This window comes from Miniopterus schreibersii (genome assembly GCF_964146895.1).
Source record: "Miniopterus schreibersii genome assembly, chromosome: X".
NCBI lineage: Eukaryota > Metazoa > Chordata > Mammalia > Chiroptera > Miniopteridae > Miniopterus > Miniopterus schreibersii.
Genome location: NC_138104.1, coordinates 58,358,298 through 58,385,926, shown reverse-complemented (window position 1 = coordinate 58,385,926; position 27,629 = coordinate 58,358,298). Strand labels below are relative to the sequence as shown.

At 45.8% G+C, this 27,629-nt stretch overlaps 1 protein-coding gene across 10 annotated transcripts in view; it reads left to right on the top strand.

The window, feature by feature from the left end:
• Positions 1-18,596, top strand: part of DLG3 (discs large MAGUK scaffold protein 3) — a gene marked incomplete at its 5' end in the record, with an annotated part of 52,613 nt that extends 34,017 nt beyond the window's left edge. For 6 of the 10 annotated variants that reach the window (XM_081125210.1, XM_081125208.1, XM_081125215.1 and 3 more), the window contains 10 exons: positions 6,163-6,339; positions 6,587-6,662; positions 7,467-7,566; positions 11,525-11,566; positions 12,876-12,926; positions 13,495-13,596; positions 14,152-14,324; positions 14,740-14,849; positions 15,185-15,276; positions 16,345-18,596. In XM_081125210.1, coding sequence (XP_080981336.1) covers positions 6,163-6,339; positions 6,587-6,662; positions 7,467-7,566; positions 11,525-11,566; positions 12,876-12,926; positions 13,495-13,596; positions 14,152-14,324; positions 14,740-14,849; positions 15,185-15,276; positions 16,345-16,451 — 1,030 coding nt within the window. In that variant the 3' untranslated portion in view covers positions 16,452-18,596. Of the gene's footprint in view, positions 1-6,162; positions 6,340-6,586; positions 6,663-7,466; positions 7,567-9,777; positions 9,824-11,524; positions 11,567-12,875; positions 12,927-13,494; positions 13,597-14,151; positions 14,325-14,739; positions 14,850-15,184; positions 15,277-16,344 lie in introns of all 10 variants that reach the window. The other 4 variants (XM_081125212.1, XM_081125211.1, XM_081125214.1 and 1 more) reach the window with 2 other exon arrangements.
• Positions 18,597-27,629: the final 9,033 nt, after the last annotated feature.

The following is a 27,629-nucleotide window of genomic DNA, read 5'->3' as shown; positions in this document are numbered from 1 at the left end:
ACCTAATCACCTCCCAAAGGCCCCACCTGCTAATACTATTGCCCTGGGGATTGAGGCCTTCAGCATATGAATTTTAGGGGGACGCAAACATTCAGCCCATAACACTGACCAAAGGAAGAAAGCAATGTCTTAGACCCCAACTGATATGGAGGGAAATATAGTGGGAGAATACTGGGAGGTTGTTCTGTGCCCTCCCACCTTGGTCTGGTCTCATCTGCTATTTGGGAGCATTAGACGTGGCCTTGGTCCTCAAAGGGCCTCTCCTTTGGCGATAAAATATAAAAGATATAAAAACTGCAAGAGTTAAATAGCAATAAATAGAAAATAGAAAGAAAGGTCACTGCTAAATACATAGTATGAATTTGGAAGAAGGAAATTTGTAGTGGGCAGGGTCACAGAGAAGGGTTGGGACTTGGGTTGGGCCTCAGAGGAGCTGCCCAGGGCATAAGGAGCCTCCCAGGCCAGGCAGATGGCTAGAGCCACAGGCAGAGAGCTGGGTACTGGAATGGTTGAGTGCATTGGAAGTAGCCACTTGGCCTTTGAGGCTGAAGTGCTCTTGTTTACTTTGCTTTGAGAAACCTGCCTGACCAGTTTTCTTGAGAGTTTCCATTTTCTTGGCATTCCTGTTCACTAAGACACCAGGCTGTGCCAGGTACTTGTGATTTCTCTGGATCTTGCATATCCATCTCTCACAATTTAGGATCAGAAGTGTAGAGACTTTGGCCTGGTAATCTATTTACTTTGGGCTGATTATATTCCTGCTTTCCCATTGGGCAGTGGGGTCCCAGTTAAAAGGAAGATTAGGCCAAATGTCCCAGACCACGTGCATCAGCCCTGTGAGCAGGCACACAGCTCTTAGGGGATACTTTTTGAAGGTCACCACTTCAACAACATGTCTTGCAAGAGCTTTGGCAATGGTTTCTCCTTGGAAAGAGGCAGCAGTATTTACAACTGCCATGCTACAGCTTAGCTTGGGACCTTCAACCTGCAGACCCTGGGAAGAGAGCATCTGCTTTTAGTGCTGGCGCGACTTGGCTCCAGATTGCCTACTTTCTCTTTGCTTTTACATGCCACAGGTTCCCTGGGCCATGCTCTTTACTCAGCTCTTAAGATAAATCAGTATTTTTCTGGCCTAACCACCATGTTTGAGAAGTGGCAGGGAAACCCAGGACCTGACTCTCCCTGGCTTCACAGAGGTGCATGGCCATAACCAAGGAAGAACATATTCAGGGTTGAACAGTCATCTTTCATGTAACCGCTCACTGTGACCTTAGGCTGTTTTCACAAGCTTTGTTCTCTCTTGACACAGTGTTCCCACCGACCTGACCAGTCCTTAACTTGGAGGCCTCCATGAAATTCTTTTTAGCTAGACCCAGAAAGAATAAAGGCTTTCTGAGGCTTCTAGTCTCCCAACACACCAGCTTGTCAGTAAGTTCACACATGTGGGGTGGGGCCAAGTGACAGAATGATTCATTATGGTCTTTCTTTAGGTGTCTGCAGACAAATAGATGTTGCTTTCTTCTTTTTTCCTGCTCACTCTCTTTTTGAGTCAGAGATTAAAAAGTTTGGTCACTGTATCATCTGGGCCTCACATGTATAGGATTTCAGTTCCAGGACAGTGATTGTTTGGTTGAAAAGGGGCAGCAGTATGGTATCTACTTTGACTTTCTCTAGTTTTAGAGAAAGGTGCTCCTTCATCCTCTTACCAGGCCTAACCCAAGACATTTGTAACAGGGTGCCAATTCCCATCACTTCATTAGGTTTCCAGGCTGTTTGGAAGAGAGACTGTCACTGCTAGGTGGCCACAGGTTAGCATGCTTCTTAAAGAACTTACATAGGTAGTCGATATTTTTTGAAAATTCATTAAAGTCTAATGTACATACTTTTCTCAATTACATGAAATATATGCCATTCAGAAGATGGTTTGACTTTACTACTCAAACCTGTGCTCTTTTACTGGGTTACTTTCCACGTGAAAGTTTAGTCTGGTGATGATAAAAAAAAAAAAAAAGCCAAGGCAATGAAGTCAGTTACAGAAGGCCTACTCAATGAATGCCAGACTTCTCAGGGGACTGAGGCTATCTATCCATGGACAGGCTTGGCTCACCACTCTCCAGAGTACGCTGTGGCGTGGCCACATGCAGGCGCTGCTGGCTCTGCACACACACCCAGGCTGTGTGCTTTTGCTCACGGAGTTCCCTCTAGCCGAAAGGCCTCTCCCATCTCTGTCTTTTGAAATCCTGAACTTTCATTGAGCCTCAGCTCAAAAGTTAGCACCTCCTTATAGCGTCCCCAAGCTAGATGTGATCTATGCTCCTGAATGCTTTTAGGCCTTGATTTGTCCTGCTTTGTGCCTCTCACTACAATATGCTCTACCAGACAGCACGCTCTACAGGCCAGGATCTCCCATCTATCGAACACAATACCCCATGCAGAGTGGACTCAATGAGTATTTAAATAATGGAAGAAAGGTATTTTCTAGACATAGCCAAATAGAGCATTAGCTTTTTTTCTCTTTCTTTTTTTCTTTCTTTTTAGCATTATTGTGACTGAGACCTCGTGACATTTTTCTGAGATTTAAGAGCCCAAGTCTGAAAGTCACCTTCCATCCAACTCTCTGTAAGGCCCTGTGTGTCTCTGGGCCTGGTTTTCATCATCTGTGAGGAAGTTTTCTAGTTTGACAAACAAATTTTCAGCAGGAAAGAGACAAAGTGGGTTTAGAGAGAATTCACATCAAGGATTTGGAAAACAAATCAAAATTATGACAATGGAAGGACCAGTGAAGGAATTAGGAATGTTTAGAGAAGACCTAGGAAAGACTCAGAGACATTAAATGCTAGAGCTGGAAAGAAACTTAGAGAAGTTCAAAGGAATTCCCTTTAATAGATAGGAAGTGGGACAAGATGACCGCTGAGACTCAGCTCTTTTCCCATTTGCAGTTATGATAGAAAAGGAAAATTTGTTAGTTCATCTTTCACATTCTCAGCTGAGAATGATCAGAATTTTAAATTCAAATATGCTGCTATGTCTTTGACAAAATCACAGTGTAAAAGGCATTGTCAGTTCTGTTGCTCAGTATTTCTCATTCAGAAATTCTTCAGGTAAAATTCAGACAGATATGGATACCACTTTTTATTGGGAAATTGCCTTTTTTGCCTTGTTTGCCGGGGAACTTAGAGCCAGACTTGTGCCTCATCTGAAGTAAATGACTCAAGCCAGGTGCTTGGTATATCAATTTCCCCTCTTTTTTAAAGTGCCCAGAAGAGTGCCTGGTTATATTAGATGCTCATAAATATTTGTTTAATTAATGAAGATCCTTAAGAATAGAATATTGTATCAATATTAAAAATATTAGTTTTGAAGAATATTCAATTATATGGGAAATATTAATGATATAATTTCAAGTGACAACTAAGGTTGCAAAATTGTATATACACACCATGTTTCCAACTTAGTGAAATGTGTATTTTTTTGTTTGTGTGTTTATTATATAATATTATACGATACCACAACAATATGAAGAGTGGTTATTTCTAAGTTATGTTAAATGTGATTTTTCTTTTCTAAGACTTGATATTTTTCTTACCTTTTGCAACAGCATGGATGGACCTGGAGATTATTATGTGAAATGAAATAAGCCAGTCAGAGAAAGACAAATACCATATGATTTCAGTTATATGTAGAATCTAATAAACAAACTAAAACAAAATATAAACTGACTCTTAGATACAGAGGACAGACTGACAGCTATCAGAGGGGAGCGGGGTTGGGGAACTGGGTGAAAAAGGTGAAGGGATGAAGCAAAAAAAAAAAAAAAAATTCATAGCCCGAGTGGTGTGGTTCAGCAGTTGAGCGTCGACCTAGGATCCAGGAGATCGAGGTTCGATTCCCGGTCAGGGCACATGCTGGGTTGTGGGCTCGATCCCCAGTCGGGGGTGTGCAGGAGGCATCTGATCAATGACGACTCTCTCATCATTGATGTTTCTATCTCCCTCTCTCCCTCTCCCTTCCTCTCTCTGAAATCAATAAAGACATTTAAAAAAAAATACTCATAGACACAACAGTATGGTGATTACCAGAAGGAAATGGGTGGGGAAAGGTAAAAGAGGGTAAAGGGGCATAAATGGTGATAGAAATTAATGAATAACTTAAAATCTCAATTATTTTAATAGAATATACACAAAAATATTAATTATTTGCCTATTCTCCCCTTTTCTTGTTGTGTTTTAAACTTGTAACCAGTAAACTCTCACTTCTAATCTTCTACAGCCTCATCCCAATCTCTCCTAGTCATTTTTAACATCTTGCTTCCATCCCTTCCCAAACTAATTTGTGCTTCATCCAAGTTCTGTTCTTTTCCTTACTACATTTGTTATAACCTTTGAAGCCTATAATGCCATTTAGTGTTTCTCATTGTCACTAGGAACAACTTCCAGAATGCCTTCCTTGCTTCAGGAAGTGCAAACACATTCAGATTTGATTGTGTCACACAAAACTCAGAACCTCATGTACAGAGCGAGTGCCTCCTTCATCTCCTGGCCTTGGCCTCTCTCCTTACTGGTCTGAGTGTGTAACTTGACAAGGGAGATAAAGGACTTTTTTCAGAGTTTGGGTATTTTCATTTTTAAATCTGACATTGATTTCTTTTTTGGTGAAATTTTTTTAATTGATTTTTTGAGAGAAAGGAAGGGAGAGGGAGAGAGAGATAGAAACGCTGATGAGAGAGAACCATTGATTGGCTGCCTCAACCTGGGCATGTGCCCTAACTGGAAATCAAACTGTGACCTCTTGGTGCACGGGCTGATGCTCAACTGAGCCACACCAGCCGGGCCTGACACTAATTTCTTAAGGGCTCTGTTTCAAGAAGTTTCAAAAGACAATGGGTATTTCACTTTCTACAGTTTTTTATTACATTCTATATTTCATTTGGGCCTGCATGTGGGGAGATGTCTAAGTCTTAGACTAGTTCTGGGAAGTGTACCAGTCTGTGGGGTGCAAAGGTGTTAACGGGAAAATGCAGAAGATAGTCAGAGCCTAGGTTGCAAGTAGAAAAATAACAAACTTCTCACTGAAATAACCCATTTGTGGGGACTCCATATGAGGAGAGATGCAGTGGAGGAGAAAAGGAGATACTTTCATGCAGGCGAGTTGTTCCCTGAGTAGGAGCTGGTGTAAAGGACCAGCTTCACTAGAGCCAAAGTAAGCGATAGATCCTGAAGGATTGAGCTTGTAGCTTTGGTTTAAATTTGCCTTCAAATCCACCCCTCCCCTGTTATCCCATTACATATGAAGTCAAATTCATGTTCCTAAGTCTGTCTTGATGTATCTCTTCTCTATTCTCAAATCTTCAGAGGCCTTCCAAAATTTGCCCCCAACCTTTATTTCCAACCTCATTTCCGATGACTCCCAGCTGCACTTCCTTTTTCTCAAGCCTGCATGGTATACCTCCCTCCCCACCTTCTTCTACTGTCCCCTTTATCTCTTTACTCTGTATGTCTTGTCACAGGACCTGACTTCTGTCCCACATTAGTTAGCTGTATGACCTACATCAAATTATTCTTCCTCTCTGACTCTCCATTTCCATATATGTATATATGAGACACAGACTGAACTAGGAGACTTCTTCATAGGGTCCCTTTCAACTTTATCATCATGTGGGTCATCGTCAGCCTTAGCTTTTTCCATGGCTGCCCCAGGACACAGGGCCCTTTTCTCTTTTGTGTTTCTACACCATTCTATACCATTCATTGTTTGGGATTGTAGTTAACATTTTTATGTCTTTTCTTCACCTGCTTTTTGAGGCTACATTTGTAAATTTGTAAATCGAGAAAGCCCATTGGTAGAGCTAGTTTGTTTCCCTAGGATGTGGGTGAGGGAGAGGACTATTGAGTATTTTCTACTTTGGACTTCCACCTTGTGTCTAGAAGCTGGGACGAGATGAGAGTTGAGAAAGATTTTTCCTTGATGAGAGAATGAAATGTTTGTTTGAGAACAGGGCACATATTAATGTCGGGACTGACAGAAGAGAATTCCGTCTCAGCTGCTGTGAGGCCACTGGGTCTGCGCTCTTTGGGTTGGCCTTCCAATGCCCTCCTTTCAGAGTGCCAGCCTCCTGGCATTGAGGGTTGGGATGATCACTTCATCTTTCACTGTGCATTTCAGGGCCCTGTTTGATTATGACCGGACTCGGGACAGCTGCCTGCCAAGCCAGGGGCTCAGCTTCTCCTATGGTGACATTCTGCATGTCGTCAATGCTTCAGATGATGAGTGGTGGCAGGCAAGACTGGTGACCCCACATGGAGAAAGTGAGCAAATCGGTGTGATACCCAGTAAGAAGAGGTGAGTTGTCATAATCATGAGAGAGGCCTTCCTCACCCTCTCCTTGGTACTGATTTCTTTCTTGCCTATTAAACTGTAAGTTGCTTGAGAGCAGGGGATGTGCTTTATTATTCCTTTTTGGTAGAGAGTTGGTGTTCAGGACATGGTTATGACTCAATGGGACAAAAAGTGGCTGCTGTGCCCTCTGCAACCCACTGCTGAGACTATGCACTGGCAGTAATAGGACTTGTTTCTGACTCCAAAACAGGGTGGAAAAGAAAGAGCGAGCTCGATTGAAAACTGTGAAGTTCCATGCCCGGACGGGGATGATTGAGTCTAACAGGGTAAGTGGGGATCCCCAAGGAAGTCAGCCAATATGTGAAGAGGAGTAAGAAGCTTGGAGTCTGCGTGGTGGATAAGAGAACTGGGGACCACAAAAGAATCCCTCTTTGTCAGGGGCCGACTCTGTCCTATCAGCATACTGACTGCTTTTATGAGAGCAGAGAGTGGGCACTCAAACTCTCTGGCCAGTGTGTACTCCTTCTGGGGAACTGGCTCTTGAAGATGTAATGGAGTCGGACTATCTGAAAGGCTGACTGGCTTGGGGCACATGAAACCACTGTGGGTGCCTCCCTGGCTGCAGACACTGTCGGAGCTGTGGGGACCCTCAGCAGGCCTCATCATCCAGCCCAGTAGGTAGCCCTACAGCTCTTGACTGCCCTTCAGACCAAATGAGGCCTAATGGCTCTTTCCATTCACCCCTGTTCTTCTATGAGCTTCGCAGGCCAAAGAAGTTCCGGCGCAATAGAGGGAAGACAGACATGGAGTAAATGACTCTGTTTATCAGTGGCACCTTAGGGCATGTGTCCAGGAGGCTACAGTGACCTTTGTGCTTTAGGAAGTACCAGTGAGTGCTGTGAGTCTGGATTAGGTAGAAATGTCTAACATCCCTACAACATTTTCCTGTAAACATAATTTTCCTCTTACATCAACTTTCATTTAATCTCATAGACTCCATTTGTGAAAAATGATCTTTTATTTAGCTCACCATTGTCTCCATTTTAGTTTTTCTTGCATGCTTTAAAATCCATTGTTCTGTTTTTTTTTTTCCTTCTGTCCTTCCCCTCCATCTTCATGTTCTTTCACAGTCGATCAAAACGAAACGTAAAAAGAGTTTCCGCCTCTCTCGAAAGTTTCCATTTTACAAGAGCAAAGAAAACATGGCCCAGGAGAGCAGCATACAGGAACGTAAGTAGCAGCAGGGTACAGAGAGCAGCCGGCGCACAGCCCCGCCCTTTTCTTCATTTGCACCTCCCCTTGTGAGAGGACTGGGAACATGCGTGTGCTGGCGTGTCCATGTGTGCATGCGTGTGCATGTGTACCTGCTTGTTAGCAGAGGCAGGGTAGCAGTTGGTCTGCACAGGGAGACGCTGGGTCTTTTGTCCAGCTTATCACTCCAAAAGAATGTTGGAGGTTCTGAGTGGAACTGGTTCCAGGGCTGGCCTACTATGGTAGCGATAAGCAGTTCTCAGCCACAGTGTCGGCTTTGGAAAACTGGATTTTCAAGACAACCAGGTCTAGGGGCTCAGTGTTGCTCTCCTGGCTTCCTCCTCTTGTGTTTTCTTTTCCTTAACTTCACTCACCTATGTCAAGAGAAGAGTCTTTTCTTTGCTGGATGCCTGGAGTTGGGTCTACAACTCGAATCACACACACGTGCATCTGCACACAGGATGTCCACATGGCTCTAACAGACCTATGTCATCCCAGAGTGATTACAAAGCCAGCTTTCAAAATAAAATCCTTCTTCCTGAAGGAATTGGCATGGAAGAAAGAGTACTCAGCATTTTCCAAATAAAGATTTATTGAGAAACACGAAGCTGCTTTGGTAGAAAAGACCATATAGCTGAGCTAAATGAACTTTTGTATTTAATCCTCACCCGAGGATATTTTTTCCATTGCTTTTTAGAGAGTGGTAGGGAGGGGGAGAGACAGAGAGAGAGAGAAACATTGATGTGAGAGCGACACATTGGTTACCTCCCGCACGCGCTCTGACTGGGGCTGGGGATCGAGCCTGCAACCGAGGTACGTGCCCTTCATTGGAATTGAACCCGAGACCCTTCAATCCATGGGCCAACACTCTAACCACTGAGCCAAACCGGCCATGTTTTCATTGATTTTTAGAGAGAGAGGAAAGGAGGGAAGGAGGGGGAGAGAAAGAGAAACATCAGTATGAGAGAGAAACATTGATTGGTTGCCTGCACCAGGGATTGAGCCCACAACTTGGGCATGTGCCCTGACTGTGAATCAAACCCGCACCCTTTTGGTGTACAGGATGACACTCTAACCAACTGAGCCACCTGGCGAGGACTAAATGAACTTTTTATGAACCAATTTAATCCTGAGAATATTCATACTCTGACATATGCCTCAGAAATTAACTGCTCTGACCTGACCTTAAATATCAGGTCAGGCTGGTGAAATATTTCTCATGTGACTCATGGTGAATTGTAAACCTCTCTTCTGCCTCACAAGGAGGGGTCTTGGGGTCCTGGGCTATTGGGACTATAGTAGTTCCAATAGGGAATGTCATTTTTTTCTAGGCCAACCTGATTCATGGTCTTGGTATGTGTAGGTCATTGCCATCTAGTGTGGTTGCTAGTAGATACAAGGATGCCCTCATGCAGATGAAGGTTATGGCTCAAAATTCCAGGAATTTCAGTAAGGAGCACTAGGAGTACTGTTCATGAGCACTAGGAGACGGTCACTTCAGTTCACCAGATGAGGGTACGCTGTTGGGTGGCCCAGCTGACGTGTAGGTTTACCTGTTGGATGAGAGCTGAAGCTGCCTAGTGCTTATCCTCTGGAAACTGAGCTCATCCCCTATGGTCTACACCACTCAGGCCAGCTTTGAAAGTCACACTCAGACTGCATGAAGCTTTCCCTAAAGGCTTTGGACAGAGTGAATCAGTGTTGGAAGAAAGCTCCTTGGGATGATGACAGTTCTGCCTGCCTACCTACCACACATAGGTGTTTGCTCTTTCATGCACCTATAGGGGGAAATGGTGATTTCGGGGGCAAAGCAGAGACCTGGCTCTATAAAAAAAAATTTAGTCAAAGCATGTGCTCCAAGCCTTGGAAAGTAACCTGTCCTGTCGGCCTGTAGGCCACCTGAGAAAAAGTCCACTCTGAGGCCTCTAGCAGCAAGTGAAGTCAGGTATCTTATTTGACCTGGGACGTTCTCTCTGTAGCAAAGTTCTTAACCTCACTGTAGCTATAGGTCTTCATAGTATTTCATACTTCTGTCACTAATGCTTACCTGGCTCTGTATTCTTCCTTCCCCTGTCTTTTTTCTCTATTTTCTCTCTTCTCCCTAATTCGTTCCCTCCCTCCCTTTCTCCCTCTCTCCGTCCCTGCCTCCCTCCCTCCTTCCCTCTTTGTCCTTGCTGTCTATGAAATCAGGACTTCCCTGGGTTAAGTGACGATTATTATGGAGCAAAGAACCTGAGTAAGTCAATTGTACACACCGTTCACTGTATTTTGGGCATGAGTGGAGATGCTGGGGTTGAGGTTATAGGGGATGTGGGGAAGGGTGAAGGGTGAGGGGAGGGCAATATTTGTGAGAACTCTGATGCCACAGCAGGAGGAAGTACAAGTGGCTGTGAATGTCACACTTCTGCTCTGGATCCCTGATACCCTAATAAAAGCCTGTCATTCATGTCTGTGTTTTCCTTTTGTACCTTGAAGTGATGGGGAGCCCACCACTTGGCATCCCACCTTATAAATAATGTGCGCAAAAAGTACTTCTACAGGGTGACTACTCAGCTCATCTCTAGCCTAGTGTTGAGGTGAGGGGTACCTGCCGGTTGGAGGCTTCTCCCAGTGACCCAACACTAAAGCATTGGGCTTCAGAATGAGCTGTTTCAGTCTCTCTAACTAGGAGCAAGAGCACTGTGAAGTCCTTTACCCAGCCTGCATCTGGGATCTCCCAGCAGGCCCAGGGACCTCAACAAACAGACATGGGCAGGCTTTCCACAGAGCATCTCTAAGGGGTGAGCTGGAGGGGTCTTCAGCGGCATTTGTGGACCATGTATATCTAGTGCTTTAGCTCAGGAGAACCCTGACTGACCTCTCCTCTCTGAAAAGAATCCTGGAGTAGAAAACGAAGGGACCTAGATGACAGGGCCTTAGCCTCCCCACTGTGCACAGAGGCACACATACATGTGGCTGTGCTGGGCAGCTTCCGTGAGCATATCCTCTCCCTCAATAAGTCCTAAAGGTATGAAGGTGGAGAGCTTCCTCAAGGGATTGCTCAGGAACTAGCCGTGGGTGGTAAGTCAGCCTGTCCTTCCTGGAGGCCACAGCATATCATGGTCTGGAACAGTGCCATCTTGGCTGAAATGAGCAATGTCTCTCTCCATAGTTTGTTGTGTCCATGTTTCATCTCCATTTGCCTGCTGTCTGGGGAGTGGTGGACTTTGCTTCAGCCAGACTGTGCCTATGCCTCCTGTGAGTGTGCCTGCTCAGCCCAGCCCAGACGTGGGCAGGTCCCAAGGCTCCAAGACAAGGAGAGCTGTCTTGTCCTCCAAGTGTTCTTTGTGTTTTGCCACGTCTGTTTTCGGGTGGATGGGGGAGCGCCCCCTCACTACTGAGGCTATGCCCTCCTTTTAGGTAGTGGTGGCAGGAGGGCAGTTGGTCCCACCAAGTGGTCAAAGCATTGTTACCTGGTGACTGCTTAGCCTACCCAGTGCTTAGCCTTGAAGTTTGGTAGCACCATGCAATTCTGTATTTTGGGGCCTCTATCTGGGAGGGAAATTCAAGAGTAGCCTTGTCCCTGGACTTTTCTTTGCTATTGTCACTGCCTTTCCTATTGGTAGTCTTAGGAGATGCATTTTGACATAAGATTTGGAAGCCATCCATTGTCAGGTCTTTGGATTCAGATTAAGAGGAAGCTGCCAAAGAATGGAGGGCTTATAGTGTATAGGGAGGGACTTGGCAGACCAAGAGGACTCTGGGGACTGGTATGAGGTAGCTGATGCTTAGGGCCGGAGCTGTGTCTCTCAGTTGGTAGCCTGGACGTGGCAGGTGTCCTGTTGCCTGACTTGGTTGATGGCTCAGTGTCTCTCTCCTGGAGCATTTGAGAGTTGTGCCGCGTATGACCTGTCAGGGGTGTGTTCTGAATTGGAGTCTCTTTCTTGTTGGCTTGCAGAGGGAGTGACATCCAACACCAGTGACAGCGAAAGCAGCTCCAGTAAGTGTGTGTCATTCTCCCCCATGTTGTGTTGCGCCACCATGTGTCCCAGCCACCCTCATTCCAGCATTGCAAGGCTGCTGTTTCTGTTCAGAGGCTAGTGCTTCTTTTAGCCATGTGCACTTTCAGATCCTGGACATGCTGTGGCCAGTTTGTCCTTGTGGGATGGGCTTCAGGCCTCGGATAAAAGGAGAGTAGAAGCCTGATGTCCTGGCTGGGACCTCACTTAAAACATCCCTGGGGCCCTGGGAAGGGTGAGCTTCCAGTGAGGAAATCCCTGCCACAGGTATTATGGGCCGTAGGTGCTGCCAGGTTTACAGATTTGCTCAAAGACCAAAGGAAAAATGGCTCCTGTGGGATATTGTCCTGAATTGCCTTGCCAAGTTGTAGGCCCTCCTTGGTTAAGGTTTAATGTCCTTGCCTTTAAGCTGGGTTAAATGATCAGGTAACTGCCCCCTTTGCCTTCAGAGATCCTGTGACGAAGCCAGAGAAGCCACAATGCAAACCCCATGAACTTTGGGAGCACTGGCCTCCTGGCAGAAAATCTGCCCAGAAGTCTTCGGCTCAGAGGAAGCCTGTGAGCAAGCATCCTGGGGCTTGATGCAAGCATCACTGCCTTCCCCGGCACTGCTGCCAGCTGCCAGCTTCTTTGGGACCTCCATTCACCCTGCACCGAGTGGCTTGGCAATGTTTTGGGAAAAGCTCATGATTGCTAGGATATATGGAGCTCTATCATGAGGATAGAACAGGCCTCAGCTTGGCTCTTAAAGGGCACTTGGGACCTTAGCCCAGCCTTGTGCCACTTTTCTGGATGCTTCTTCCAGTGAGTGGGGGATAGATAGACCCTTAAAAGGCCAAAGTTAGGCTGCAGCTCTGGGGACCTGCAGGAGTGCCCTGACTCTCTGCCTGCTGGCGCGGGGAGTGTGTCTAGACCAGTTGAAGCTTCCCTGTGATTCTTACCAGAGCAAGAGGGCAACTGAGCACAGGTGACTGTTACCTATAAGAACAGTTCCTGTGCTCAGGAACCACTGGGGTGGTTTCTGGTGCAGGCTTCATGATTTCTGGGTTGCGTCTGTTTGTTCAGCTATATTTCGCTGAACAAGAGGACTCCTAGCTCCTGTCCTGGGGCGGTGAAGGCTTCCTGTGCTTTTTTGCCAATGGGAAGCAGACAGGCCCACGGGGCAGGTGTGAGTAGGCACGACTCGACTAGGCTGTTTTCTGGCACAGGTGGGAGTGAGGTAAGTGGTGTAGGAAGACAAGGACACAGGCAGATTAGGGAGTGCTAACATGTCTCCTTTTTTTGTTGCAGAGGGACAAGAGGATGCTATTTTGTCATATGAACCAGTGACTCGGCAAGAAAGTATGCCCTTTTCTGAGAATCTTGTCTTCTAGCCAGTCTCACAGTCATGGGGCCCAACACAGTGGTGGGACATGGTGTCAGGGAAGAGTGTGGGGGAGCAGGAGGGCACATGCAGCCCCAGGGCCTCGTCCTCTTCCCCTTCTTCCTGTTGGAGGTGTGCGGCCTCCTGGTGCGCACCCTTACCCCTGACCGCACCTGTGCTCGCTGCCAGGGTGCCTTCCAAAGGGTAGGACAGATTTACAAGGATGACAGGGCAATTTCACTAGCTGTAGCCGCTGCTAAAAGGGAGGTCCTGGTCACATCCCTTCAGTGGCTGCTCTGAAAGAACCTTGCTTAGCTGCTGGTGTCCATACAGAGATTTCTCCTGAATATGTTGGAAGGGGAGATGCCTTAGACTTAGATATTTTCAAATAAAGCCTCTTGGATGTCTTTGTAGTTAAAAAGCCGGCAAATGGCTGTGGACACTGTGCTGTCTGAACATGAGCTTCGGTGTTCTGGGCAGATTTGTAGGTAGAGCAGGCCATCCAGTGGGGGCCTTGCTCACTACCTCCATGCACTCTCTCTCTAGTTCACTATGCAAGACCCGTGATCATCCTTGGCCCAATGAAGGACAGAGTCAATGATGACCTGATTTCAGAGTTCCCGCATAAGTTTGGATCCTGTGTGCCACGTAAGAGCCCAGGAAGGCTGTGGGTATGGGGTGTTGGTGCCCTGGGATTTGTTGCTGTGATGTTATGGAAATGGTGTGAGACCACGTTCTAGGGTGCCCTTGAAACAGGGTGCATCTAATACCCTAGAAGAGATTAGGCAGCACTAGATTCCCCCAAAGCTGATGAGGTTGGAGGAAGACGTCAGAGCAGTCTGCTCACTCCCTTGGGAAATGTTTGGGTGTTGATGGTCAGGAATGGTGGGACAAGTGCAAGGCCCAGCCCAAGTGGTGTTGGCATGGCCCACTGGGCAGCTCGTTACATTCGCTTGCTCCTGTACCACCTTTGGTACCTCTGCCAGGCCTTGGTCCAGGAAACCCCACCTTTATGGTCTAGTTGAACCTAAAACAAACAGCCCATGTGTGTGAGAGTTGCGGTTAGAGGAGAAGTAGGCAAGACAAGCTTCTTCCCAGCTGCTTTCCCCCACTCATTTCACCTTTGGGGTGGCCTTGGCACCCAGGTGAGAGAGGAGCATGTCATTGTCCTTGGGCTGCCCATCGTTTCCTTTCTTCCTTCAGATACTACGCGGCCTCGGCGTGAGAATGAGGTGGACGGCCAGGACTACCACTTCGTGGTATCCCGAGAACAAATGGAGAAGGACATTCAGGACAACAAGTTCATCGAGGCAGGCCAATTCAATGATAATCTCTATGGGACCAGCATCCAGTCAGTGCGCGCAGTGGCAGAGAGGGTAAGGACAGGAGATAGCCCTGCTAGATAAGTAATGCTCAGAGGGCGCACAGAAGGCTACCTGCCACAGCTCCGCTGGGATCTTCATCCTCCCAGTGCAGGGCCTACCAAGCAGCGCTGTTGACCAAAGCCATGCCCGCCCTGCATGTTCCCAGCCCCCAGATGGAGGGGTCTGCCTGTCTCCTCCATACATCTCACTCCAGAGTGTCACCCACTTGAATAGGGATCCCTCTGTGGGCCTGGCCTTTTCTGGGTAGTAGGAGCAAAATGTGGAGCCTGGGTAGGTACCTCTGGGGTAGAATCTTCTAGGCTTTTCTGGGTTCCACCTAGGGGGATGTTGGGGTTTCCACTGGGGAAGTGCTTGGGGTTCAGTTGACAGGGTCTGGGTGGGCTGATGCAAGGCGTTGCTTTTCCAGGGCAAGCACTGCATCTTAGATGTTTCAGGCAATGCTATTAAGAGGCTGCAGCAAGCACAACTTTACCCCATTGCCATTTTCATCAAGCCCAAGTCCATTGAAGCACTTATGTAAGTATTTGCTGAGACTCGCACTCCTGGATAGGAGAGGGCTCTGGAAAGGGAACAGAAAATGAAGTGATTGGTTGGGCTGGTGGGTGCCCCAGCAGAAGTGCAAAGGGAGGTCTGCGCCCCAGCTCTGGTCCCCTAGGGCTCCCAGTGTGAGTGACACACTTGTGTTTCTGGGTGAGCTTTTAGACTTGGAAGGTTTGAGGAACATGTGGAGCCATGGGCCATGCTCCTCTCAGAGGGCAGCTGAGCAGGTTTTCAGGGAGCCTGGAATAACATTTTGTGTTAATCAGAACATAGAATCTAGTTTGGTACTACATTTCTTCTGTCATTGGCAGGGAAATGAACCGACGGCAGACATATGAACAAGCAAATAAGATCTATGACAAAGCCATGAAGCTGGAGCAGGAGTTCGGAGAATACTTCACAGGTAAAGACCTCAGCCGCCCAGTCTGGCTCATATGGGACCAGTCAACACCTGTTCTATAAGGGTCTCCACGAGGCTTAGCCACCTCGCATACTTTCTGGGGGCTTTTGAGCTCATACCTTTCCAAAGTACTCGAGTGGCCTGCAGCCCGCCAGAGCACTTTACCCAGTTTATAGTATCAACCACCATCACCAATACTGCCTTAGATCATTTGGGGTTTTTTTTGTCTTCATGTGCCTAGTAGAGTGGATGCTCCCTACATGACTATGTTCCCCTCTTCCCACTTCCAGTACTTGGCCTTGCATGCTTTAGGTGCTGAATAAACGTTGGTTGTTGATGATGGTTCCTTGGTGTGTGTTCAAGTTGTTTGTCAGCATGTGTGTGCACGTGACTATGGAGGTCAGTTCCTCAGAGGTTGGCAGGGTGTCAGTAACATGTTGCTTACCTTTTCATGTACAGTGACATGTATGTATAGGTTGGTGCAGAGTAAACTCTAGCAGGGGCATTACTAAGTGAACCGGGACAGGATCTGTAACTATCCTGTCATCCCTTGGGTTTTGGAGAGTCCCCTTTACTGTGAGCATCCGCGTCCTTGTGTGCTGGGCTGACCTCTGAAAGAGAGCAGATGTGACTGCCCCAGGAGCACTGTCTCTTGTCAGAAATCATGGCTTCCAGCTCTTTCTCTGTATAACTGGGATTTTCCCAGTCTTCTGGTTATGGCTGCTTGAGAACTACCAGCTGTTGGCTTCCCCGTGGCCAAGGGCAGCGTGAGCTGCAAGGTCTGGCATCTAATGGGCACTCAGTAAAAGTTTGTGAGCAACACAGTTTCCTGTTCATTGCTACTTAGTCTCACTGTCTCAGCAAATTAACTTCAAGCCCTGGGCTGGGAGTGCCTACCAGTTTTCCTTGCTACCTAGGCTCACAGATAGCGACCTAGCGACACCAACCCCGCGGCCATGCGGGCACTGCGTGCCGGGCTGAGCTGTAGGCCTGTTGGGCCAGGCCAGATTGCTGGGGTTTCGGGGGATGCTGTGGACCACAGTAATAATTCTGTTTTCCTCTTCACTCTAGCCATTGTACAGGGTGACTCACTGGAAGAGATTTATAACAAGATCAAGCAAATCATTGAGGACCAGTCTGGGCACTACATTTGGGTCCCATCCCCTGAAAAACTCTGAAGAAGCCCCTCCATCCTTTCTCTTATGAACAGAAGAAATCAAGCCCCTCTTCCCTCCTCCCTCTTCATTCCTGTCCCCATGGGGAGAACAAATGACTATTGTTCTTATCCCCTTTTTTAGATATGTCAAAAAATTGTTTTCTAGTCCCGTTCTGTTTTTTTAAATTTTTGTTTTGTTTGAGTTTATTTTGGGGGGATGATGCCATCTCACTCATCATGTGACTGTGCCCATTCCTGCATGGACCTTTCCCAAGCACTAGCACAGGTGCAAATCCATCAGAGTCATTGTTTTCATAAAAATCAAGCAGAAGCGAAGAGAAGAGAGGAGGACTAATGGAAAGATAGACTCCGGACAGCTGCCTGGTTTTGACATGAGCTCAGCGCACCACGATGAGGTGCTCCTGCATCTCCGCCTATCCGTACTGCTGTCATGCAGCTCCGAATGGTGCGATATCATGGCGACAGAAAGTATCTTATTTATATACAGATATATATATGTAATTTATCTAAAATATATAGAAATTATTATATATATATATTATACACTCTCATATAATATATATATATACACACACACACACACACACACACACACATCACATCTTTGGACTAGAAAATCTATGGAGACTTCATCAGTGGTACTGTGTTGTTAGAGAAATGCTTTAATTTTCATATTCCAATTAGATGGCATCTTATACCCCAACTGGTTGGGGAGGGATTGAAATTTGTAGTAAGTGCTGTACCAAGGGCACTCACACTTGGTCATTCTCTTGAGAGCTTGGGTTTTCTCTGGAGGGGGCCAGCTGGAGGCCTTCGAGAAAGGGCTTTGGCCTGGGGTGAGAGGGCTGGAGACTTAACCATGAACCAGCTATTGCCCCTGAGGTGCAATCAGTACTGTGTATGGAAAGAGAGAGAATGGTTAATGATGCTCCATATTAAATTGCTTATTGTTTTTGCCACCTGATGTCTGCATGAGAGATTTCCTTTTTGTTCATTTTTAAGCTGCTGTTAAACCAAAACCATGTTGTGCTACTGTGTCAGCCTTTTCATTATTTGAAATTTTACTTTTACTGTTTAAGTGAATGTGTAGAATCCAATTTGACAGTGTTCTAAAGGCTCGTGATGTCACTGTGCCTTGTGATAGAGAAGGTGATGCAGACTGGGTCAGCAGGACAGGAAGTGAGGGCTGGTGAGAACTGAGAGCAGTACCTGGGGCTCTGCATTGCAATGTGGCCCTTTACTCACCTGCCTGGGACATGCTGGGCTCAGCTGAGGCCCCCGATGGGGCCCACTGACAGGGACAGGGAGTCACTTGCCTTCTAGCTCTGTGCGGGAACAGTGGGACAGCACTGGCCTTGGCCAGCCATGTTAAGAGAAGTTTGATTTGGTTTTCTTTCACAGCTGCTTTATATGCCCTACCCCCCCCCCAACAGCTGGTAGCTTACTGTTTCTTCAAGGAGGAAGCTGACTTTCATGCTGTCAGTTTGAGCTGTAGAGCCAAGATTCACTCAATGGCCACATGTGAAACCTTGTTGCCCTTTCCCAGAATCAGATGGCAGTGATGTGGTCAAGGGAGTTTTTCTTTGACCATAAATGGAGGCGACAGGTGTGGCTCAGGCCCCTCCCCCCCCATGCTTCTTTGAAGCCACTGTGCCTCTGTCACCTCCACTCTGGAGGTGTGACACGGGAGAAGAGAGCCGATGTGCTTGGCCCCTTTGGGTTGAGTCTTGTTTCTAGGCCATTGTGTTAGAGCAGTGTGAATGATGCCATGTTGAAGACACTTTGCGTGCTACCAGCCAGATTTTGGAAATCTGGTAACAGTTCTCCTACCAGCATAATGAGGGTAACTGTAAAGTGTGGGTCCCAGAATGAGGGTAAAGAAAGAGCAGCAGCTTTACCTGGGCAGTACACTGGATTGAAGGCAGAGAGGGGTAAGTGATGGCCGATAATGACTGATGACGAAGGGTGAGCAGGGAGTGTTGATTTCTCTGATGTTAAGTAACTGATGTAAGTCTGACTGATGCTCAACCCTCTACCCCTCCCAGGGAAGAAAAGCAAAGATTCAAAGTAAGCATGACACTAGTTGGTTTACCAGTGTTCCTTCCAAGGAGACATATATTTTTTAATAAATGATAGTTGCAATGAACTGTGGCTCAGAGACCTTCTTGAAGTAGTTGGGGAGGGAGGCATGGCATCACAGCAGTGGGGAAAATGTCTCAAACCTGTTCAGGGCCAAAAGGCTCTTTCCTTAGTGATCATTAGCTGAGCGAGTCAGGTGTTCCTCTGTCTGGATGGTTCTAGACCCCTGTGACCATAGCAGGTCCTCCACCCAGGCCCCAAAACACTGCTTCAGATAGCACCAACCAGGTCTGGGAAGGGGTCCCCACATCCTTGATGGCAGAATGTTGACATTTTCCCCAAAAGTACACAAGATGGGAGATGCCTCCTGCAGCAAAGAGGTTTGTTAGATAAAGCAAGGGCCAAGTTAGCAGCGGAGAACTGAGTAAGATGGTGAGAAAAAGCTGGCCTACCAGCTACCGGTGTGCCCAGAAAGCATTGACAGCTCAGGAGAAAATGAGGGGGAGGTGGACCCAGAGGAGGCCCCAGCTGGCAGAGCAGGGTGGCAGTCATCCCTACAGACCTGGAAACATCAAAGGTAGACACCCCCTGACCATAAGCTCTGCTATGACCTGATGGCTAGAGCCCCATCTCTGTATGGGGACAACACTGGGATCTCTCCCCAGTTCTGCTGCTGACAGTACAGCTCAGGGCACCTCGGTTTCGTCTGTAACAGACCTTAAATTACAGCATTCATAGGATGATACTCATGACTACATAAAATATTTGTTCAGGCACAAATGACCAACTTTATCTTAAGGTGGAAGTGCTTCGGGAAATGAGCTAATGAAAGCAAAATCTTTACCCAAAACAAGTGTGGAAGCAGTGTTCAAGGATGACCCTAATAACAGATGCAGAAGAAAGTGGGAGTTGAGCTGCAGGACTGGGAAGAAACTAGAGTAAAACAGGATGGGGCTGAAAAGGGACACCCAGCTCCAGCAGAGGGGTCAGTACTGAAGGATAATGGAGCCTCTTCCACAGGGACAGTGCTTGCCAGGTGGCAACCACTAGAAGCTCAAGATGTCAGAAAACCTTGTAGAAATGAGCTGAGCGGTTGTTGGGAGAGCCGTTAGCTTTCTCAAAGCTGTCCAACAAGTGTGCTGGGGTTAGAAGTGCATCTAGGTGCCTGGTGAGCCACCTGGGTCTTGGCAGTACTCAGTCAGACTCAGTCTCCCCAAGTTTTGTCCTTCATCCTTGTTCCTACCTAGGGTTTTATGGCTTCAATTCTATTAATCCTTTTACCCATTCAGTCATTTCCTTGTCATGTTTTGGACATTTTATTATCACCGCAAATAACTTTCTGGAGCTCAAAATCCAATTTCCTCAAAAGCCTCTCTCTTCCCCATCTCTTCCAAGAAATAGCAGAACTGGCTCCTGTGCACCTTGGTTCGTCCCCAACGAACAGGGTCTTGGTGCACGAGCCTTGCCAGAGCACAGAAGGGCTTCATTGGTGAAGCCTCTACGGGACTTGATCTGCAGAGCCATGCCCTGTGTCAGTATGATACCCACTGGTGCCTTCCCATTCAGCTGGATGAACTACCTGCGTGTCCTACCCCTCTCTTGTCACTGGCACTCTAACCAGAAGTATCTAGCATATTTTGAAGGACTGGAAAGGGGTTGATTGAGAAGGATTCAGATCTGCCTGCCCACAGTGAAGAGCATGTGCAAGAGGATGTTCCCTGACTGGCCTTCTGGTGCCAATGATCATTCTCCACATACTGACAGAATTCACTATCTAAAGTGCTCTCACCCTCTGGGAGCCTGTTACCTACGGGAAAAAGTCCAAGCTCCTTAGGATGGCCCTTTTGCCATCAGGCCTTGGCCTTTCTCTCCTGTCTCATCTTTTGCTGTGTCCCTGTGTGCTCCCACCACAAGTTCCCTGAATGCACCACAACCCTGTCTTTACTCACACTTTTTTTTCTGCCCATAAATGCCCTTGCTGCCACCCATCTTGCTTACCTGGAAGAGTCCTCTTAATATTTTAAGACTCAATTCCAAAATTCCCCTCCTTCTATGCTGCCTTTCCTGAAGCACCTCCTATTTTCCCTCTCACCCCAGAGGTTGAACTGGCGTGTCCATCCTTTGTGCTCTATTAGACCAAGTAAGAACGTTAGTGATTGTAACATGCTTACTATGTCACAAACACTACTAAGTGCTTTATGCATTTTAATTCACTTATTCCCAAAACAGTCCTATGAGGTAGGTGCTCTTACTATCCTCGTGTTGCAGATGAGGAAACTGAGGCACAAGGTCAGAGCTAAAAGCGGGTTGTCAAACACAGGCTGTATGACTGCAGTAGCTGTGCTCTTAATGGCTACACTGTGCTACCGCTCACTTTGCCACACTTGGAACATTTTACTGACCCTCTCTATGTGTGTCTTCTTCTCCTTGACTTCTCTTTGAGAGCAGAGACTATGTCTTATTCATCTTCATATCTCCAGCATTTAGCACAATATCTGTCACATAGTAGGTGCCCAGTAAAAGGGAAGAGATGTGCTAGTCTTTGGCTCAAGCTTGGAGGGTAGATATTTGAGTAGGCCTAAACCTGTGGTTAATATGATTTTTTTGTTTATTTTATGGAGAGTTTCATTCTGGGGTACCTGAAATCTCCTCTGGGATCTTGCTCCATTAATTATGACTCCTTTTCATTGCCAACCACTTCCTCTCCTTTAGCGCCTTCCCTTTTCACTCTGCTGTCTTCTCACCAAAAACTATTCTGCTCCAGCTCACTGACCATCCGTTTGTTCATTCAACACAAGTTTATCAAATGCCCAAAGCTCTCAAAGTCAGCCATGATATCCCAAGCATGACATTCAAAGACCCTTTTCTCCCCCTTAATGGCATAGAAATATGAAAAGGCCATGTCCCTGCTTTCACCATTGACTTCATTTCTCTTTGGGCCACTTCGGCTTTTCCTTGACTCTTTCACTCACTCTTCTCCCACCTCCCAAGTGTCACCATTTCCTAGTCACTTAGGTCCAAAACCTGATTCCTCTCCTCTAGTCATCATATCCAATCTCCTACCAAAGCTTGTTGGTTCTTTGTAATGCCTGTTCAGTCCTTTGTTTTCATTATCACTGCTCCTACCCTCGTAATAAGAAGAGCATTGCTTGGTGAGCACTTAGTGATAGGCATTGTGCTTGGTGCCAGAAACAACGAATGAAGACAGTCCCTGCTCTTGAGGTCCTTACAGTCTAGTGGGGCAGGGCAACAAACTAGTAAATAACTGAGTGTATAATTAATTACACATTCTTCCAAATGCTATGAAGGAAATTAATAGGATGCAGTGATAGAGGATAACATAGTGAGAGGACCTGCTTAGAGAAGGTGCCTGGGGAAGGTTCTGTGAGGAAGTGACATTCAAGTTGAGCCCAGTAAGATCAGTAGGATCAGCTTGGTGGAGGAGAGGGTGTGGGATGTGGGGAAGGGAAGTATTTAACACTCTCCACTGGCCTCAATCTTCTTTTCCAGTCTACTTGCCTTTTTACCTGTGACCAAGGCCTCTGTCTGGAATGTTTCCAGTCCTCATCTCTGTAAAACCCTGCCCTTCTTTTGCACCACTCTAGCAGTTCATGCTGAACTTGTTCTGTTCTTCCTGGCATGATAGCTATTTGTCTGTAATGTACTTCTTCAACTAGATGAAAAGCTCCTAGAAGGCTGGGATTGCATCCAGTGGATCTTTGCATCCCTTAGAGCAGTTAATATGTGCCAGATGCTCAATAAATGATTGTAGAATGGCCTTCCGCTTTCTGGACTTCATGGTCTTAATCTAAAACATGAGGAAGTTGCATAGATGATCTCTAAGGCCTCTCCCATTGATGGGAAAATAGAATACTAAAGGCCATGTACTATGCTGAATCTTGCCCGCCCCCCCCCCCCAAAGACAAAGATTGTTCATGGCCTTTTGCAAATTTTCAGTTCAAAAAAACAAATGAACAGTGATGCTGATGACATAGAAGGCTAAAATGCAGCTGTCAAAGAACATGGCACATGAGCACATTGTTTATACACAATTAAGCATTACTCGAGGACGGGGCTAGGTGCCTGCTGTGAGGGAGCAAGGGATTCACAGGAGACGTGTCGACTAGGACGGGAATTTGCTTTTCCCAATTGGGCAGAGGGGTAGGATTCTAAGACAACTTAAAAAAAGAAAAAGAAAATGTGATAGAAGAGGTTGTTGGTTCTGATGACTTAGTTGGACAAAGAAACGGTACTAGGGAAATATGGGGATGGATGTTTCAAATGTACCACCAGATGCCCTCAGAAGGAGAGTTCAGGTGCCCTGCAGTGGCAAACAGTAGTTCCTGGTCGTAGTTCCTAGTGAGAGCTGTTTGAGGGTGGAGGGGGCCATGGAAGAACAGTCAACAGGGGGAGCAGGAACCAGGAGGCATGGAAACTGTGCTGCGCCCTGCAGGGGATGATATACCAGGCTTGTCTTTCAGTCAGAGCAATTGCTGGGTTTGTGTTTGTTAGTTGAAATTCAAGCTTTTCAACTTTCAACTTTTCTTGAGGAAGTAAAAAGGTTCATGGAGTACCTCTCTATTCTGGTTTATTGGAGAGGTTGAGGTATTATTCCTAAGCAGAATAAGGGGGAAAATGAAAAAGAAAAAGACAAAAGAAATCAGGAGGAAAAGGTATAAAGATCCTAAAGAGGTCCAAGGGGAGACCCACTGCTGTTCAGTGGAGCAATGTCAAAGCAGGAGACAAAAAAGGGCAGGCTGCAGGCTCCACCAGGGGTGAACTGGGTCATTATACAGAAAAAATAACAATAAACAATAGAGAAGGTAAAAGGGAATAAAAACCAGGGTCATGACTGTGATGACTAGAAGAATGGAAAACAACAAAAAAGGTAAAAATCCCCGCATCCTTGGAGCCACCCTATAACAGGAAGCCTTTACAGGAGGGGAAAAGACAGGTCTCCAGGAGAATGACAAGAGGGGTCAAGACAGTAGGGGCAGGAAAACATAACCCTGCCAGACAGCAAGAGCTGAATAATAGCAGCAAACTTTCCAAAAGCACTTACTATGTGTCAGACATCACTCTAAGAGCTTTGCATGTATTTACTCATTTACTTTTTTTAAAAAAAAAAAGTCTTTATTGATTTCAGAGAGAGGAAGGGAGAAGGAGAGAGAGAGAGAGAAACATCAATGATGAGAGTCATTGATCGGCTGCCTCCTGCACGCTCCCCCCCCCCCACTGGGCACCAAGCCCGCAACCCGGGCATGTGCCCTGACCGTTAATCGAACTTCAATCTCCTGGATCCTAGGTTGATGCTCAGCTGCTGAGCCACGCCCGGCTGAGCCCTCGTTTACTCTTTACAACTCTATGACTGCTGTTACAGACTTTATATAGATGAAGAAACTGAAGCCTGAAGAGATTAAGTAACTTAGCCAAGGTTGTACAGCTAAGTGGAAGAGCAAGGACTTGAATCCAGTGGCTCCAGGTTGTATGCCACTGTGCTGTTCTGCCTCTAATTCCCACTTCCCTCCTCGGCATTTCTTTGCAGTCTGGCTTTTGCCCTCACTGCCCCATTGAAACTGTGCTCTCAGAAGTCAGTATGGCTTCCAAGTCACCAGATTTTATACTTTCACAAACCTCATACTCATCAACTTCTCTGCCACATTTGACACTGTTAAAATATCTCCCCACTCAGACTTGAAACCTTTGTATTATCTCTGATTATGTCTCTATAATAGTCCTCATTTTCAACCATCACCGTTTTCATTGCTATTATCCCAATTCACTTCTTCACTATTTTCATTCATTCAACAAACACACATATTATTCTATGTGTCTGCCCTTATAGAGCTTACTGTTGAGGAGATGGTCAAATAAGTATATATTTACAAACTGGTAAGTGCTGTTAATGAAAATGTGGGGCTTTATAAAAGGGTGAAATATGGAAATTATAATGGCCTCCAAATTAATCTTCCTTCCTCTAGACTTTCCCTTCTCCAATCCAATTTACCCACTGTTGTCCAGATTAATGTTCCTGGAGTCTGTCTCTGACCTTACCACTCCCCGGCTCAAATTCCTCAATAGCTTACAGAATGAAGTCCAAACTCCTTAGCTAGATAACTGATACCCTTTGTAATCTAGTTCCAACCAACCTTTTTCAGCTTTCCCTCACTACTCCCCTTCAAGCACTCTATCTGCAAATTAACAGGAAAAAGACTACGTGCCCTTGCCTTGCGTTATTTATTTTTTGTCTTGGAACACCCTTCCCCTCATCCCTTGTGTCCAAATCTTATACATCGTTAAAGTCTAGTTCAACCTTCTTCTCCACATAGCATCTCTTGATCCCCTACTTTGGAATCTCAGCATTCCCCCCTACCCCAACTTTTTTTTGGCATTCACATTGTATCTATAATATTGTAATCACTCTAATACAATAAATGTAAACCTAATCTCTTCCTTTATTAGACTATAAGCTCACTGAAGATAACCATTGTCACCCTAATAAGTTTTTTTAAAAAAAATATATCTTTATTGATTTCAGAGAGAGGAAAGGAGAGGGAGAGAGAGAGACAGAAACATCAATGATGAGAGAGTCACTGATCGAGCCCGCAACCGGGGCATGTGCCCTGACCGGGAACTGAACCCCGATCGCCTGGATCCTAGGTCGACACTCAACCGCTGAGCCATACCCGGCCGGGCAATAAGTTTAATTAAAAAATAAAAAATAAGCTCATTGAGGATAGGATCTGGGTCTAAACCAGTTAGTCATTGGCCGGATGGACAGATGAATGAATGAATGAATGCACAAACAAATGAATGTATAGTTGGTGGCTTCCTGATTGACAATGTGGAGGGGGCCATCAGTATGCAGATGTAACATGAATACTTTCTTTGATCATGTATTTTCATCACAGTTTAACAGAGAGCCGTGGGAAAGCTATCAAACCAAACAAAGGTTGCCCATTTCCACCTTGCTCCATGAGTGACAGGACCACAGGAGACATGGAAATCATCTCCAAGGACTATGAAGTTGTGGGCAGAAATTCAAGGACTTGGGGACCAAGTAGTGTTTTCTTCTTACAAAAGAAACCTGGTAGTTTGGAATAAAAAATAATATATGACAGATGAAATGGCTGCCTATAGAGATGGGATTTTCAATATAATTTGTTTTGTCTGGACCATAGTTTAAAATACTGGATTGCTGGGCTCTTGGCTAGGGACAGAATTCTCCATGATAACTGGGGAAAAATGTGTTTATTCAGAGCATTGCTGATCTGAGAGAATTTTAAACTGAAAATGGAGGGGAAAGGGGGAAAATACCCTGATATTAGTATAAAATCAATTAGTATGGATGATATCAGATATGACAACAAGAACAACAAGAATACATCTGGGGAAAGAGTCAGAAATACAACTTACAGCTTAAGCTGTTTCTGCATCAATGCACAGCACATGCATTGGGTTGAACTGTATGAAATTGCCAATAGTCAACTGTATTTGACCAACAAAAAATGGCAGATTCATTTGGTTCAACTTAATATTATGAACTTGAAATTTTTTTTTATCCTAATCTGAGGACATGCTTTTATTTATTTGAAAGGGGGGGGGGAGAGAGAGGGATGGAGGGAGGGAGAGGGAGGGACAGATATCAATTGGTTGCCTACTGCATGCACCCCAACCAGGGATTAAACTCTCAACCTGGGTATGTGCCCTGACCAGAAATCGAACCAGGGACCTTTCAGTGCACGGGATGATGCTTCAACTAACTGAGTCACACCAGCCAGGGATAAACTTGAAATCTTAACTCAAGGTAATAAATATCAGCCAAAAGAATTATTAAAACTGGGAGGAATGAAACATAGAAGTAGAACTTGGGATCAGGAAGAGCACATTGTGAAGAAGAAAGATCCTTTTGAGAACAGGACGTAACACTGTGCAATATGCACAGAAATCCATGAACGTGAGGACAGAGCTGTCTGCCAAGTTTTGGTGAAGTTAAAGTAGAAAGAAACATTAGGAAGCTTCTCATAATGCCATTCTATGCACAATGGCATTTAGCAGACAGAGCAGAGTCCGCCATCTTGCCCAGATTCAAGCAGACGGGTCTCATTTGAGAATGATAAGCTGGTGCTTAGAGACAAAAGTACTCATGACCTGAGTTTCTTAACTACCAATACAGACTTCTTACTCTGAGAGCTTGTCTTCTTGGCCACATTATACCTAAGCTTTTTATTGCTATAAAATATAGTAGCTAAAATTAAATGTCACTTCACTTTTTTAGAGACGAATTAATGGACAGCCTGATCAAGTTCAAAGCTTTTTGATGCATAAAACCTTATAAATGGAACTATTCCATCAATAGGCGAAGTGTAATGAAAAATCTATCTAGATGAATAGTATGTAATTTCTGCACAGGTCTCTGTTTAGTAAATACAGCACTATATACTGGCCAGGAACCTTGCTCCAATAAAGGAACATAAAGATTAAAGAAAAGGTAGAAAGAAAAGGAGTATTAGAGTGTAAGTACATCACACAGCACCCTACACAAAGGGGGAAATAGATGATGTGTTCCTAATGCAGATCACAAAAATGGCACAGGGCAAGATCTAGCAGCAATGAGGGCCTCTGTCCAGGGTTTCTATCAGTGTCATTTGCCTAAAAGCAGAACATTATAAATTCTTTATTTGTCTTGCTGACAGTATTACCCCTCAGAAAGTAAAGAAATCAATAAGAGGGACTTTTTGCTCTTCATGACCTAATTCTGACCAATAATGATCTGATTGGCTCGACATCTTTCTTGGGTCAAACAATCCCCTCTATACAGCATCAGACTAGGGAGGTACACTAGCTCCACCCTGATGAGCTCACTCACTGCAGAGGAATCAGGTGCCTGGGTCCCTGGTTTGTAAAGGTCCAGGCAGACTCAGGGGATGTCAGAATTCCTGAGAGCATAAGGCTAGACATAAGGTATTTTGCCCTAGAGTTCAAGAAAACACATTTCAAACATTTCAGAGAAAAGAAATGCAGCACGAGGGCAAAATGACCGAGCAGGGGTTGAATAGATCAAGCTTTATCTTTTTAGTTTTCTTTTAATCCTTACCCG